The sequence below is a fragment of the Manacus candei genome, unplaced genomic scaffold (assembly GCF_025592945.1).
Source record: "Manacus candei isolate 608988 ecotype Guabito, Panama unplaced genomic scaffold, ASM2559294v1 h1tg000063l, whole genome shotgun sequence".
In the NCBI taxonomy this organism is placed as follows: Eukaryota; Metazoa; Chordata; class Aves; order Passeriformes; family Pipridae; genus Manacus; species Manacus candei.
In genome coordinates, this window is record NW_026138111.1 from 2081714 (window position 1) to 2094682 (window position 12969).

The window sequence follows — 12969 nt, forward strand, 5'->3', positions numbered from 1 at the left end:
CTTCATGTTGACAGTTGTTACACAGTTCAGGAGGACTTAGTGATTCTGGGTATGAACTGTCACAAGACATCAGTAAAAGGGCCAGTTTTCATAGAGGATTCCAATTAGGAAAAGCAAAAGTGACATCAATTCAAATGCATATTTTCAATGTTTTAAATATTCAACAGTAGCAGAATGTTCCTTGTAATTCACTTATTATTAAGTTACAGGTGTTTGATAAAAAGTAAGATTGTATTATTTGAATGATTTTGATGAGTGTGTATATATAGGGCTTTTCATTTAGATATGGGAATTCTTTACAGTACAGTGGTTTTTATTGTAAAGATACCTAAAATATTGCTGGTTTAGCAACAGTGGGGAGCAAGTAGTAGATCAGTTGGTTTGCTTCAAGAAAATAGCTTTTGGATGAACATTTCACGTGATACAAAACTGTGTGTCCTAAATTTCTGTGTGTAACCACATCACATCTTTTTCTGGCAAAATATTTAGCCTGTGGTTGTATGTGGTGATGCTGATTTTGTTGTTCTGGTATAAAAGTGTAATTCTGATGCAGCTTACTGTCCATTGGATTGTGTACTGTGGTTCAGTGAAGGGAACACCTTTGTTAAGCCCCTACCCAGCTGAATACGGGATGTTTTGGATTTGGGGTTTTTTTGTGTTTGGTTGGGTTTTTATTTTTTGGTTTTTTGTTTTGTTTTTTGTTTTGTTTGGGTTTTTTTAAGATAAAGTATCTAGATGTGTAACTTATTCAAGGATGTTGCTTCAAGCTGCCTGGTCTTGAAATCGTTGCTGTCCAGGTCATTTGCTGCCTATGGGTAAATGAATCTGGACCCATAATGTGAATTTTGGAGAGTTTGTATCTTGCCTTCTGACATGCAAACTCATGATCTTCACTTAGTGTGCTTTACTAAGGCTCTTCAAAGTGAAAGCAGGTTATGTAGGTTAGGAAGGAGTGTCCCAAAACAACTCTATGTAATTATATGTTCAGTTGAGGTAATTATTCTTTACAGTAAGTTAGAGCACAGTGTAGACAACAATGTTGAAATGTTGCTTCCTTAAGGAAGATGCTGTTCCGTGGGGTTTGGGGCAAGGGGGAGGTGTGTGGCAGTGACATGATTCTGCAGGCATTAGTGTATGCACTACGGACATTGACAATTTCAAGAGGTCCTTGGGTTTCTGTTTCTCAGGCTTTGGTTATTCTGCTGTTCATTCACCTTTGGTTAGATATTTCTTCTTTCTGTGTGCTTTTTATTCTAGTTTAGAAAATATTCCCAGCAAAAATGTAAACGGATTCAGAAATCATCATCAATTCCTAATTCATAAAACATAATTATGTACCTGACAAATAGTTGAAAAGAACAACCAAGACAGTAAAATAGGATTGTTTACTATGCACAGAAGAATCTTGTTAAGGAATGTTGTGAGCAAGAAAAATCCAGAGTAACCAATAGCTGGAGTTCTTTATTTAGTAAAGAAGGTTTCAAGAATTAGGACTGTTGAGTGCACTGATTAAGGCAACATCCTTCTGAGCTCAGAAGGAATGTTTTCTCTCTTCTCATATTAAGTATTTGTAAATCTGGCATCTGTGCAGTTTGAGGAAAAAGTTTTGCTTAGTGTGAAATGTATTTATTGAAGGCAGAATATTTGGAAAAGCTGCTAAAATCCAAGAGATCTGTACTGAGCACATATGAACTTATCTGTGTGCACCATCTCTCTTCCAGTCCTCACCATCCTTCACAGCCTTTCATCTTGACAGAACTAGGGTAATCCTGTTTCAGGTCAGGATATGTGTTTGACATAAATGCTGATGAATGCTAAATTTCAGGCTTTGGCCTTCACGTCTCTGAGTGCACAGCACAAAGAAAAAATATCTGTCAGTTCGTATGTCATCATCCGTTTTCTTTTCCCCAAGTAGCAGAATGTTACTGTTAGGGGATTTTGAGTAGAAAGGGCTTTTGGCTAAATTCACATATTTATCCTAAAAAAGCACTTGATACTGCAGATTGCAGCTGAAATAGTTGATTATGACTTACATGTGATTAATTAATATGGCTTCACAAGAAATGCTTATCAGTCATTATTTTTAATCCCTTCTAGAATACAGTCATCTGAGAATACAGTCACCTAATGCCATATTTCAAGTAAAAGCTAAATATAAGTGAACAAGTTAACAAATATATTTTTTTAAGCTTTTTGTTCTGATTCTAATTTTGCTTATAATGGAATATGGTACTATAATTGCATTCAAAAAATGGAATTGATCTGGTACCTTTTTCTTACCTGGCATTACAAACATCTGTTAATTACCAGTCCTCATTGGTTCTTCATTTTCATGCTGTTGCAGCTGTTGGTCAACTTTGCATATGAATGCTTGGAGCATTTGTCAGTATGAATTTTTGGGTTTTGAAGGCAGATGTAGAGTAACTAGTGAATGTTCTTTCTGCAGTACTTGATTATTTACAGAATATTCTTTGTTTCAAAGATGGGGATACCAGCGCAACAGAGAGTGGTGATGAGGTTCCTGTGGAACTGTACACTGCTTTTCAACACACACCAACGACAATTACTTTAACTGCTACAAGAGTTACAAAAGTCAATGATAAGAAGAGGAAAAAAAGTGGGGAGAAAGAACAGACCATAGCAAAATGTAAAAAAGTAAGTGAACGTAATTTCTTGTATTACTCTGTGTTATAAATTATAACTGTGACATCTCTTACCGAGGGACACTGGTTTTTAAAAACCAGGGTATTTTAACACTTGGTTTTAGCTTGAAATGTATTACTCTTCAGTAAATGTCTTCCCTTGGTGGCCCCCCCCACTTATTTCAAGTTAATATATGTTAGCTATGAAAGTTTAATTTTATAATTGAGGCAGAATTTTACATCAGGAATTGCATTTACTGGACTATTTGATATAGTTAGAGATGGACAGAAGAGACTTTGGGATGCCCAAAGAAGAATTCTTTTCAAGTATTCATTTGTGGTTGTTTTACATTCAGAAATGGTTGCTATCAGTTGTCCTGATGTGACTCCGTGTCCATTTATTTCAGTTGAAATTGTGTGGAAGTGTGCTCCCTAAGTTAGCCAGTAAACTGCTTTGGTAAACAGAATAATGACATTATACGGTTTAGCTACAGGTGTAAACAGTATCACATACGTGAAGACTAAATAGATATTAAGAAGTAAAGTACATGGAACCTACTGAATCAAGTTGCTTTTTGTAGTTCTGTTTCATTGGCTTGGATGAGAGTTTTGTCTTTTAAAAGAAGTCAGAATTAGTTACTGATGTCTTGTAAGAAGTTTTTAGTAAGATGTTTCCTCTTCAACAGACAATTCTGAACACAAATTTACTGCCATGTGTTATTCTGTTATCTCATATTTTGGCTTGGATTCTGAAATTCTAGAGAGTCAAGTTGTAGTGTGGGAGAAGGGTAGAGGTACCTGGACTCTCCTATGGCTTACGTTGAAATGCTGAATTGGTTTTTAAAATGCATTTTGTGAGATGTAACCTCTTACCTTTCTGAGATTTCACCATAGTTTGTTCTGTTGTTTTCGTCTTGCACGTTTCACTGAAAAGCTGTTAATTTGTTAATAGATTTTGAATTCCTTAAGAGAGTTTGTATTTCTTCTAGTGAATATATATATCTAATTTTATTCCAGGCATTTCGAGAAGGATCCAGGAAATCTTCACGAGTAAAGGTAATGTGATTTTGTTTGGGGTTTGTGTCAAACTTTAATTGTATATTACTTAAATAATAAGAAGCATTAAGAATGTAATTGGGACTATACATTAAGGACTAAGATATTCTCTTCTTGATAACTAATGTACTACATATGCATCACAGTGATTTTAAATTATGCACTACATCTTTATGTCCTGGAATTTAACTGAAATAATGTCGTGCAAATTTTTATCCTGAGAATAGGTGATTTTCAAGAGCCTAGTGGATGAATTGGGGCTCATTTGTGCTATATAAGGGAGTAAAGTTGAGTACACACCTCATTCAAACTTAGCTCCAGCTTTTTATAACTCTTAACCAGCAAAATAATGTGATATCTGTATTGCATTTGAAAGATAAATTAGCATTTCTGCTCTGTCATACCCTCCGTGTATACATCTGATGGGACTCCACTCACTAGTACTTTCACAGCCTGAGGAGTCATGCTGGGAGGTCTGCTTTGTAAGATTGAAGTGTTACAGCAGACTTTAAATTTTCTGTGAGATAAAAATATGCCTGGTGTGAGAACTAGGTATTTGCCATAGTTCGCTCATGCTTGGGATGTATAAAAACAAGTGGGATGCAATTTATGCCTCAAATTTATAAAATGTGGCTTCTGAGTAGTGAAGATAGAATTGGGGAAGAAAAATCTCTATTGTATGGGGGTTTTTTGAATATGGTGCTCCTAAGGTTCCATTGTGGTTTTTTCATGGTTTTCTTAGCATCACACCTTTTTTAATGCTGTTTGTGTGTATGGTTTTCTTCATGCACAAAAGAAATGTAAACAGGTAATTTGAATTGCTGAACTACTTGTGTTTTATTAATATTTAATAGTGTCTCTGCTCAGGTGGATAGAAAAGGGAGCGTTGGCTGGCTGCTGCTGTCCATAAGGAGCTTTGGTTGGCTGCAGCCTGGCTGCTGCTTGTGAGGTCTGGAGGTACAATGGCACTTTCTTTAAAAGTGAAAGGATCTGAAGCACTGCAGAAGAGAATTGTGTAGTGAGGAGCAGAGAAGGAGGGAAAAATATGTGCAAAGCCTGTGACGTTGAGTCACAACCTTAATGTAGTCGGTGTAGGATTAGTAAAGTTTAGTAAGTTGTGCAGCGGAAGAAAAGATACAGCATGACCCTTGAGGTTAAAAGGGGAAAACCAAGTCTGTGTATTACAGGATAAAAGCTGGAGTTCTGTATATTTGCATATGTTCACAAAAGTTGAGTGGGCGGAGAGATGTGACCCTCCAACTCCCGCACTCATAGATTCGTGATACAGTGCAGTTGTGGGAGGAAACAGTGTCACTCTCCATTCTCATCCCACTGAAAGCTAGAATCTTTGTTGAGGAGGGAATGTATTCCTGAACTTGGGTGATATTAGTGAAATAAAATTCTTGAAAAAATGTGATGTGACTGAATTCAACTTGAATATTTTTAAGTAATGCAGAGTTTTATACTAGACTTCCTTAAAAACCCAAACCTTAAATCAATTCAGTCAATACCTCTGCCCTTCATTTTGTGTCTTCTTGTAGAATTATTTTTTTTTTAATTTTTGTATAACTTGCCTCCTAATATCTGGTCACTTACTTTAATTTTTAGGGTTCAGCTCCAGAGATTGATCCTACTGACACTTCAAACTTCGGGTGGGAAAATAAAATCAAGGCATGGATGGATCGTTATGAAGAAGCAAATAATAACCAGTACAGTGAAGGTGTCCAGAGGGAGGCACAAAAAATAGCTCTGAGATTAGGCAATGGAAATGACAAAAAAGAAGTCAGCACCAGCAATTTGATTTTCAAACCTCCAGTAGAGGTAATGAGCGGTGCCTTGTTGTGTTATTACGTGCTCTGTTTGCCATGAGAAAAAATATTCATATAGATGCCTTTAAAAAAAACAAGTAAAAACCCCCAGAGACTTAACATCAGAATTTTAACATTTTTCAGAATTTGAAATTTATTTTTATACATTCTGTATCATCCCTGGTTATGTTTATATTAGCCTATCATTTATCCTAAAAAGCAGCTAAGGTGTTAGTCAGAGCCTGAACATTGGATTGTCCGTATACTGGTTTTTGTCAGGCAGTCAACTTTGTTGCTGTTTCTCTGTGAGGAATGTAAGGAGTGGTTAGAATAGATAGAAGCATAGAGGTTGAATCCGTTTGGGTTTTTTTTTCTATGTGTATCAACATGTTCACTGTCTACATTTTTCTTAAGGTGTGGTAAGTGTTCTGTATGTTCCTGAATGATATTTCTTATACTGATTTTTTTTTTCTTTTTTTACTCACATGATCCTGTGATTTCTAGTTCATGAAGAAAATGTGCAATGTCTTTTTTTAGCCTTACTCTCAGTTACTTGCAGGCTTAAAATCAGAGGCATGTAAAAGACCATAGCACTTTGTAGCAGAAATCTTGAGGAATAGTTACTGTAGCAGATTAATGGAAGCATCTTTGCTTCTTTTTCTTGAAGACCATCATGGCATATGGGACACCCTCCTTAGAGGAATATCCCTACTTACAGAGCCTTTTGCCTACATAGAGGCTACTTCCTTTTTGGTTGGTGATGACAGTTATGAGAGGTGTGAGTTCACTAATTGCCAGGGTATGTATTGGTTTTTAATTAAAAGCCGTCCTTCCGTCTAAAGACATGCAAATAAATTTGGAAACTCTCTCAGGATTCTGTTATTATGTTACTTTCCTGTTCTGTTTTTTCCTTGAATGAATTGTGAATGTCATTTTATGTGTGCATGTTTTGTTTTGTTTGAAGGAATTGGAGCCTTTTGAAAGTGTTGTGCAAAACAATGCAGCAATTCTTCTTAGTCATGGTGATAGTTAAGTGCACTAAGGGATATAGTACTTGAATTGTGAGAACATGAATAAGTTGGTTTTCAGCCATGTGCTGGAGAACTAGGGCTGAAGCATTCCTTTAATCTAAATTCATAACTAGTCACATTGGTAGGGGAACAGCACAGTTCGGTCACTTCAGTCTGGAGGTTTACTTACTAGAAGGGTTTTTAATTCACATAAAATTGCTTAGTAGTTGTGAAAGTGTAATCTGCTGTTAATAATAGTGGAAAAATTATACTGATACCTCATGAATGAATCTATGTCTTTGCAGAGTTACGTGCAAAAAAACAAGAAAATTTTAAAAGCTGCCAAAGACCTGCCTCCCGATGCACTTATTATTGAATACAGAGGAAAGTTCATGCTGAGAGAACAATTTGAAGCTAATGGATATTTCTTTAAAAGGTTTGTTTATTCCAAATGTTTTAGTAAAGTGACTGTTAAAATGGTGTTTTGCCAAACTCTTGCCTCAAGTACAAGTGGGTCTTAGTTATTAGCACTGTCTTGCATTTTACTGTTGTGTGATTAAAAGTAATGGCAGCTGGAATCTGGTCTCCCCCTTTCTCTTCTGATTATCCTTACAGATGTGTTCAGGAGCTAGTTTCCTCTTTCTTAGTTCTTCCCTGGTTACAGGATTCCTACATTCTCGGTTGGGTAGTTTTGTACCTTAAACCAGGGGTTGACCGGTTCTACCATCCTAAAATAATTCGTAAGTTAATGGCAAAGACATTATCTTTTGTGAGAAAAACAGATTTTAAGTGCATCAGGCTAAGAATGAAATTGGACAGTGGTTGACTTGGGGTCACTTTACTGCCAGAGTTCTCTAATTGGTTAAATTATTGAGCCATGCGTGACTGCTGCCTTCTTTCTGTGGGTTGTTTTCAATGCTGCCACTAACTGCCTGGACACACCTAGTTGGGAATTTTCAGGAGGCCCATTGGAGGAGATAGAACACATGGCTTTAGCTCAGGAAAGATGGACGGGTTCCCTGGCTTTTGCAATAGCAGAACTTAAACCATGTCCTGGCGAATTATTTGAATGTCCCCTTGCTTCAGGAGGGTTAGGTGGTAGTGGTGCTGCAGGTGTTAGCCAAGCACATGAAGGTGTTACTTTTTTTATATGGTTCTACGTGGTGTATAAATTTCTGAGTTTCATTTCAGGGCCTGTCAGAAGTTTTAAGAAATCTCATAAATCTTAACCTTGTGTCTTCCATGTCTGGTGGTTGACCTGTTACTGTTCTCCCTTTAGATCCTTTGCATAGGGTACTGTAATTCCAATTTGAGGTATTCTGAGAAAAAATTTGGAGAATGTACCAGTTAAAATCATGAAGCTTAAATGCAAGCATGTCATTCTTAGATTAACCCACAGATTTGGTGTATTGTGTCAAACAGCATGTTATCATGTCAAACAGCACATGACTAATGTGAAGAATAAGTGCTATTTAGCATCTTTGAAATGATAAAACTACTGGGTTTTTTGTATGTTTTTCAGGCCCTACCCATTTGTTTTATTTTATTCCAAATTCCATGGGCTAGAAATGTGTGTTGATGCAAGGACTTTTGGGAATGAAGCTCGATTTATCAGGCGTTCATGTACACCAAATGCAGAGGTGAGTATATTTATGAAGTTAAATTAGGTTTTATTTACTTAGAAGTCCCCTTTTCCTTCGATAATTTAAGCAATCCCTACAATTGTTATACACGTACTTAGAAAAAAGAAAGTAACTCATGATAATATGATATTCCCTTGAATATAGGTGAGGCACGTAATTGAAGATGGAACAATTCATCTTTATATTTACTCCATCCATAACATTCCAAAGGGAGCAGAGATTACCATAGCGTTTGATTTTGATTATGGAAATTGGTAAGTATTTGAGAATGATGTTCTAAAATACATCAAATGCTCATTTGGTTACTTTGCAATTCAGAATGGCTTTGGTTTTATGTCTTTTACTTTCTTGCACGCTCTAATAACACAGGGCTCCTTAGGCACTGTATTTACAGTAAACAGTGTATGCGTGCGCAGTTTCTTCTGTATTTTTATTACTGCACTTCTGTGGTCTGCTCTTTTAAGCCAACTTGGATGCAGTGCTGTGTAGACGTGCCTTTGCTACCTGACCTGAACTAAGTATGACCACAGAGTACTACCTGTATTAATCACCTTTGATTCAGACTGCCTCAGGAAACCTGGCACTTAAGAATTGTTCTACATCCCTCTTTAATATCTTTATCAGTGACATAGACAGTGAGATCGAGTGCACCCTCAGCAAGTTTGCAGATGACTGGAAGCTGAGTGGTGCAGTTGATACAACAGGACAGGATGCCACCCAGGGGGGTATGACAGACTTTAGAACTGAAAACACACGAACCTCCTGCAAGACTCCCTGCACCTGGATTGGGGCAGTCCCAGTACAGACTGGGAGAAGAACTCGTTGAGAGCACTCCTGCAGAGAAGGACTTGTAGGTTCTCGTGGGTGAAAAGCTGGACATGAGCCAGCAGCATGTGCCTGCAGCCCGAAAGCCAACCACAACCTCAGCAGCATCAAAGCAGTGTGACCAGCAGATTGAGAGAAGTGATTCTCCCCCTGTGCTGTGTTTTTGAGATCCTGGAGTACTGCATCCAGGTCGGGAGTCCTTGGTACAAGAAAGTTATGGACCTGTTAGAGCAGATCCAGAGGAGGGCCACAAAGATGGTCAGAAGTCTGAGGACCTCTCCTATGAAGACAAGGCTGAGAGAGCTGGGGTTGTTCAGCCTGGAGAAGAGAAGTATCAGGGGAGACCTCATTGCAGCATTCCTGTTCTTAAAGGGGGCTTAAAAAAAAAAGGGGGGGGAGAGGGACTTCTTACACGAGCAGATAGTGGTAAGACAGGGGAGAATAGTTTTCAAGTAAAATATAATAGAATGATAGCATGGTTTGGGTCAGAAGGGATCTTAAAAGATCATCCGGTTCCAGTCCTCCTTTCTTGGACACCTCCCACTAGACCAAGTTACTCAGAGCCCTGTGCAGCCTGGCCTTGAATGCTTCCAGGGGTGGGGAATCCACAGCCTCTCTGGGCAGTATGTTCTGGTGCCTCACCACCCTCACAGCAAAGAATTTCTTCCTAATATCTAATCTAAGCTAAAAAAATTGGAGAAGTGTTCAGGGCCCAGTTGGATGGGGTCCTGAGCAAGTGAGTGGCATCTCTGCTCATGGCAGGGGGTTTGGAAGCAGATAATCTCTAAGGTCCCTTCCAAAATGAGCATTTGTATGACTCTGTGATCTCTCACGTGAAAAGAACCTGAGAAATTGCTGGTTGATAGTTTTTTTGGGTTTTGTTATTTATCCTTTTAAAAATGCATCGTAGTTGTGTTTAGTACCTACAGCTGACAGCTCTGTCAGTTGAATGTGTTTGAATAACATTTCCTATGTATCCCAAGTGCAGCTTAAAATTGTGCAAGTGACTCTTGAGTTCACTGTGCTCGTTCTGTAAATTGTGTCTGTCTTGGCATAAAGAAAGAACTCTGCCTTTCGTGCTTCTGTTCATTTTGTGGTGGTTGTATTTCCACCTAGGATTATACTCAGATTTTATATGTCTTCTGTCTTTTAAGCAAATACTGAACTGAATTTATAAGAATTCTGTGTGGCAGCCAACCAGTTAACCGGTAGATGGGATTTTTGAGTTACAGCAGTATTGTATATCATGGTGAAAACTTGAGTCACCTGCTTTTTAATGTGGTTGGTTTACATTACAGCAGATGTCTAATGTGAAGTACATCAGCTTATGTGATTTAGTATTGAAAGATCTCATTGCTGTATAGCCTAATCAAATACACCTTCTTGCATTTAATTTACTTGCAGTAAATACAAAGTGGATTGTGCTTGCCTCAAAGAAAATCCTGAATGTCCAGTTCTCAGACGTTCTGAGCCTACAGAAAACATCAATACTGGATATGAAACCAGAAGGAAAAAGGGAAAGAAGGAGAAAGATGTTTCAAGAGAAAAGGAGACTCAAAATCAGAACATCACACTGGACTGTGAAGGAGCAGCCACCAAAATGAAAATCACAGATAATAAGCAGAGAAAGCTCTCTCCTCTCAGGCTGTCCATTTCTAATAATCAGGTATTGACACAAAGATGCTCAGAAATAAAAGCTTTTAAACACAGATACTCTCCTTTTGTAGCTACTAAAGGAATTTTAATAAGTCACTGAAAAGGGATATGGAGATCTATCAGAAATCAGAATGGTGGATAAGCTGTTCAGAATTTTGTATACTATTCTCAGTTTTCCTTAGTATTTGATTGTATTTAAAAATATGTTGCTTCCCATACCACCTTTAACTATACTTTTTTCCTCTGAATTTCTTTGTGGCTCTCTAATGTGAATGCCTCATGTCGTGCTTTCAGGAGCTCATTTCATCCTGAAGTGCCTTTTGATTAGTTGCCTCTGTTACTTAGGAGCAGAGTATTTTAAACATGGCAATAATTAGCCCTGCTCCTGTAACAAAACTCCAACCCAGAATACTAAGTGTTGAATGCAGCTAGCTCCATGTTTGATAGAGCTCTGCAGCTCTGTGTTTAATTCAAAACATGCCTCACTCCTCACAACTGAAGCTGAATACTGGATAATGGGCAGATAGTATGGTACAGCCACCTGGTAATGTACCATGATGGTAAATTTTAAATTGATCTTTCTTTTAATATATCCATATTTGAAAGAACTGTTGGAAGAGGTTTGCAACACATAAATTATGAACTTATACTGCAGAGCAGCTATTAAAGTTAACTGTTTAACGTTACTTTTGATATAATGATCTGAGGAATCTTAGTTCTGTGTAGCTTTTAGCTTTCTGTAGTTTACAAGAGGAGTAGAGCTTCTGTAAAACAGTCGTTTCCATCTTTCAGGAGCCAGATTTTATTGATGATATAGAAGAAAAAACTCCCATTAGCAATGAAGTAGAAATGGAATCAGAGGAGCAGATTGCAGAAAGGAAAAGGAAGATGGTAAGTTGGGAAGCAAGTAGCTGCCTAAAGTCATCACTAGGGCTTAGTGACACCTGCTATTCCCATGCTAATTGCTGCCTTTTTGTAGGCGTGTAGAATCCGAGTATGTGTGAAGTCAGATCCTTACATGAACTTACCCTTAAAATGCAAGAGTTTCTATTTGAGAACATTTCATCTGGGTTGATCACTGCTTTCTGACAAAACCTGCTTTTATCTTCAACTGTCTATTACTTTTTAACTGCCTTTAGATGATTTCTACAGTGTCTCTCTTAGATTTAATTATTTGTTCTTTACTATTGTGTGCTATTTGTGATGGTCATTTTTAGAGAGAGTGTTGGGAATTAGTATTTTGGCTATTCTATTTGAGTTCCCAACTTAAAAAGCCCCAGAAATCCTGTCTTTTAGAGGTTGGTAGAACAGTGTTACAAAAAGTAGCATTTAAAAATATAGGGGTTTTTGTTAGCATTCAAACATTTTTAGCACGTTCTTAAATCTGAAACTTGTTTTTTTGTCAGGGTTGGTCTGATTTGCAGGCCTTTCCTCAGCAGTCTCTGTTAATGGCAGTGATTGTAACATCTCCCTTTAATCTGAGCTTCTGCTGAACTTTATCTTCATGTCAGCATATGTTTAACACTTTCTGAAGTACTTTAAAAATTGGGAGAGAGTATTTAATTACATATTTATATGCATGAAAGATTATGATCAAAATTGATCATGATTATTGTTAAATCCATCAGACAAGAGAAGAACGGAAAATGGAAGCTATCCTGCAAGCTTTTGCCAGACTAGAAAAACGAGAAAAAAGAAGAGAACAGGCTTTGGAAAGAATCAGCACAGCAAAAACTGAGGTTAAATCGGAATGCAAGGAAGCACAGATTCTCAATGATGCTGAATTTATTCAGGTAGTTATCTGGAGCTTTATTTTAAATCTAGCTTTTAACATTGCATATTTTGTCAGTTTGGATGTCGAACTGCACTTCAGGATGTACGAATACATTTTTTTTTCCTCCCTCTGAACTCAAATACATTTGACCAAAATCTGGGTGCTTCTTTGACATTATATTAGTTCCTAAATTTTTTTCCTAATAAGACACATATAGAATTATTTAATGAGGAATATCTGTTACATGAATTTATGCAGACATGCACACACACCCCAGCTGTGTAATTCAGTCTGTCTTTGAAGTTCAGGATAGAAGCATTTACCAGTGTTGACTTTAGCCACAGGAGGGGGCTTTCCGTAGGCACTGTCTATAACCAGTGGAGAACAATTTGCTTCTTTGGTGGTTTATTCAGGAACTCATTATAATCCTTTCTGTTATTTTAAAGGAAAGAAGTTATTAAAATGTATTTTTTCTGAGTTCTTGCAGATGATACCTAATGTCTTATAAACAGTTATTTACCCTATTGCTGCTGGATGCTTCTTAGTTTGCAAATA

The 12969-nt window shown here is 37.4% G+C and overlaps 1 protein-coding gene across 9 annotated transcripts in view; it reads left to right on the forward strand.

The window, feature by feature from the left end:
- KMT2E (lysine methyltransferase 2E (inactive)) overlaps positions 1-12969 on the forward strand; it is a 62819-nt gene that overhangs the window by 30662 nt on the left and 19188 nt on the right. For all 9 annotated transcript variants that reach the window (XM_051805027.1, XM_051805026.1, XM_051805030.1 and 6 more), the window contains 9 exons: positions 2483-2655; positions 3660-3698; positions 5307-5519; positions 6822-6952; positions 8039-8156; positions 8304-8413; positions 10389-10650; positions 11433-11531; positions 12269-12433. In XM_051805027.1, the coding sequence (XP_051660987.1) occupies positions 2483-2655; positions 3660-3698; positions 5307-5519; positions 6822-6952; positions 8039-8156; positions 8304-8413; positions 10389-10650; positions 11433-11531; positions 12269-12433 (1310 nt within the window). The remainder of the gene's footprint in view (positions 1-2482; positions 2656-3659; positions 3699-5306; positions 5520-6821; positions 6953-8038; positions 8157-8303; positions 8414-10388; positions 10651-11432; positions 11532-12268; positions 12434-12969) is intronic.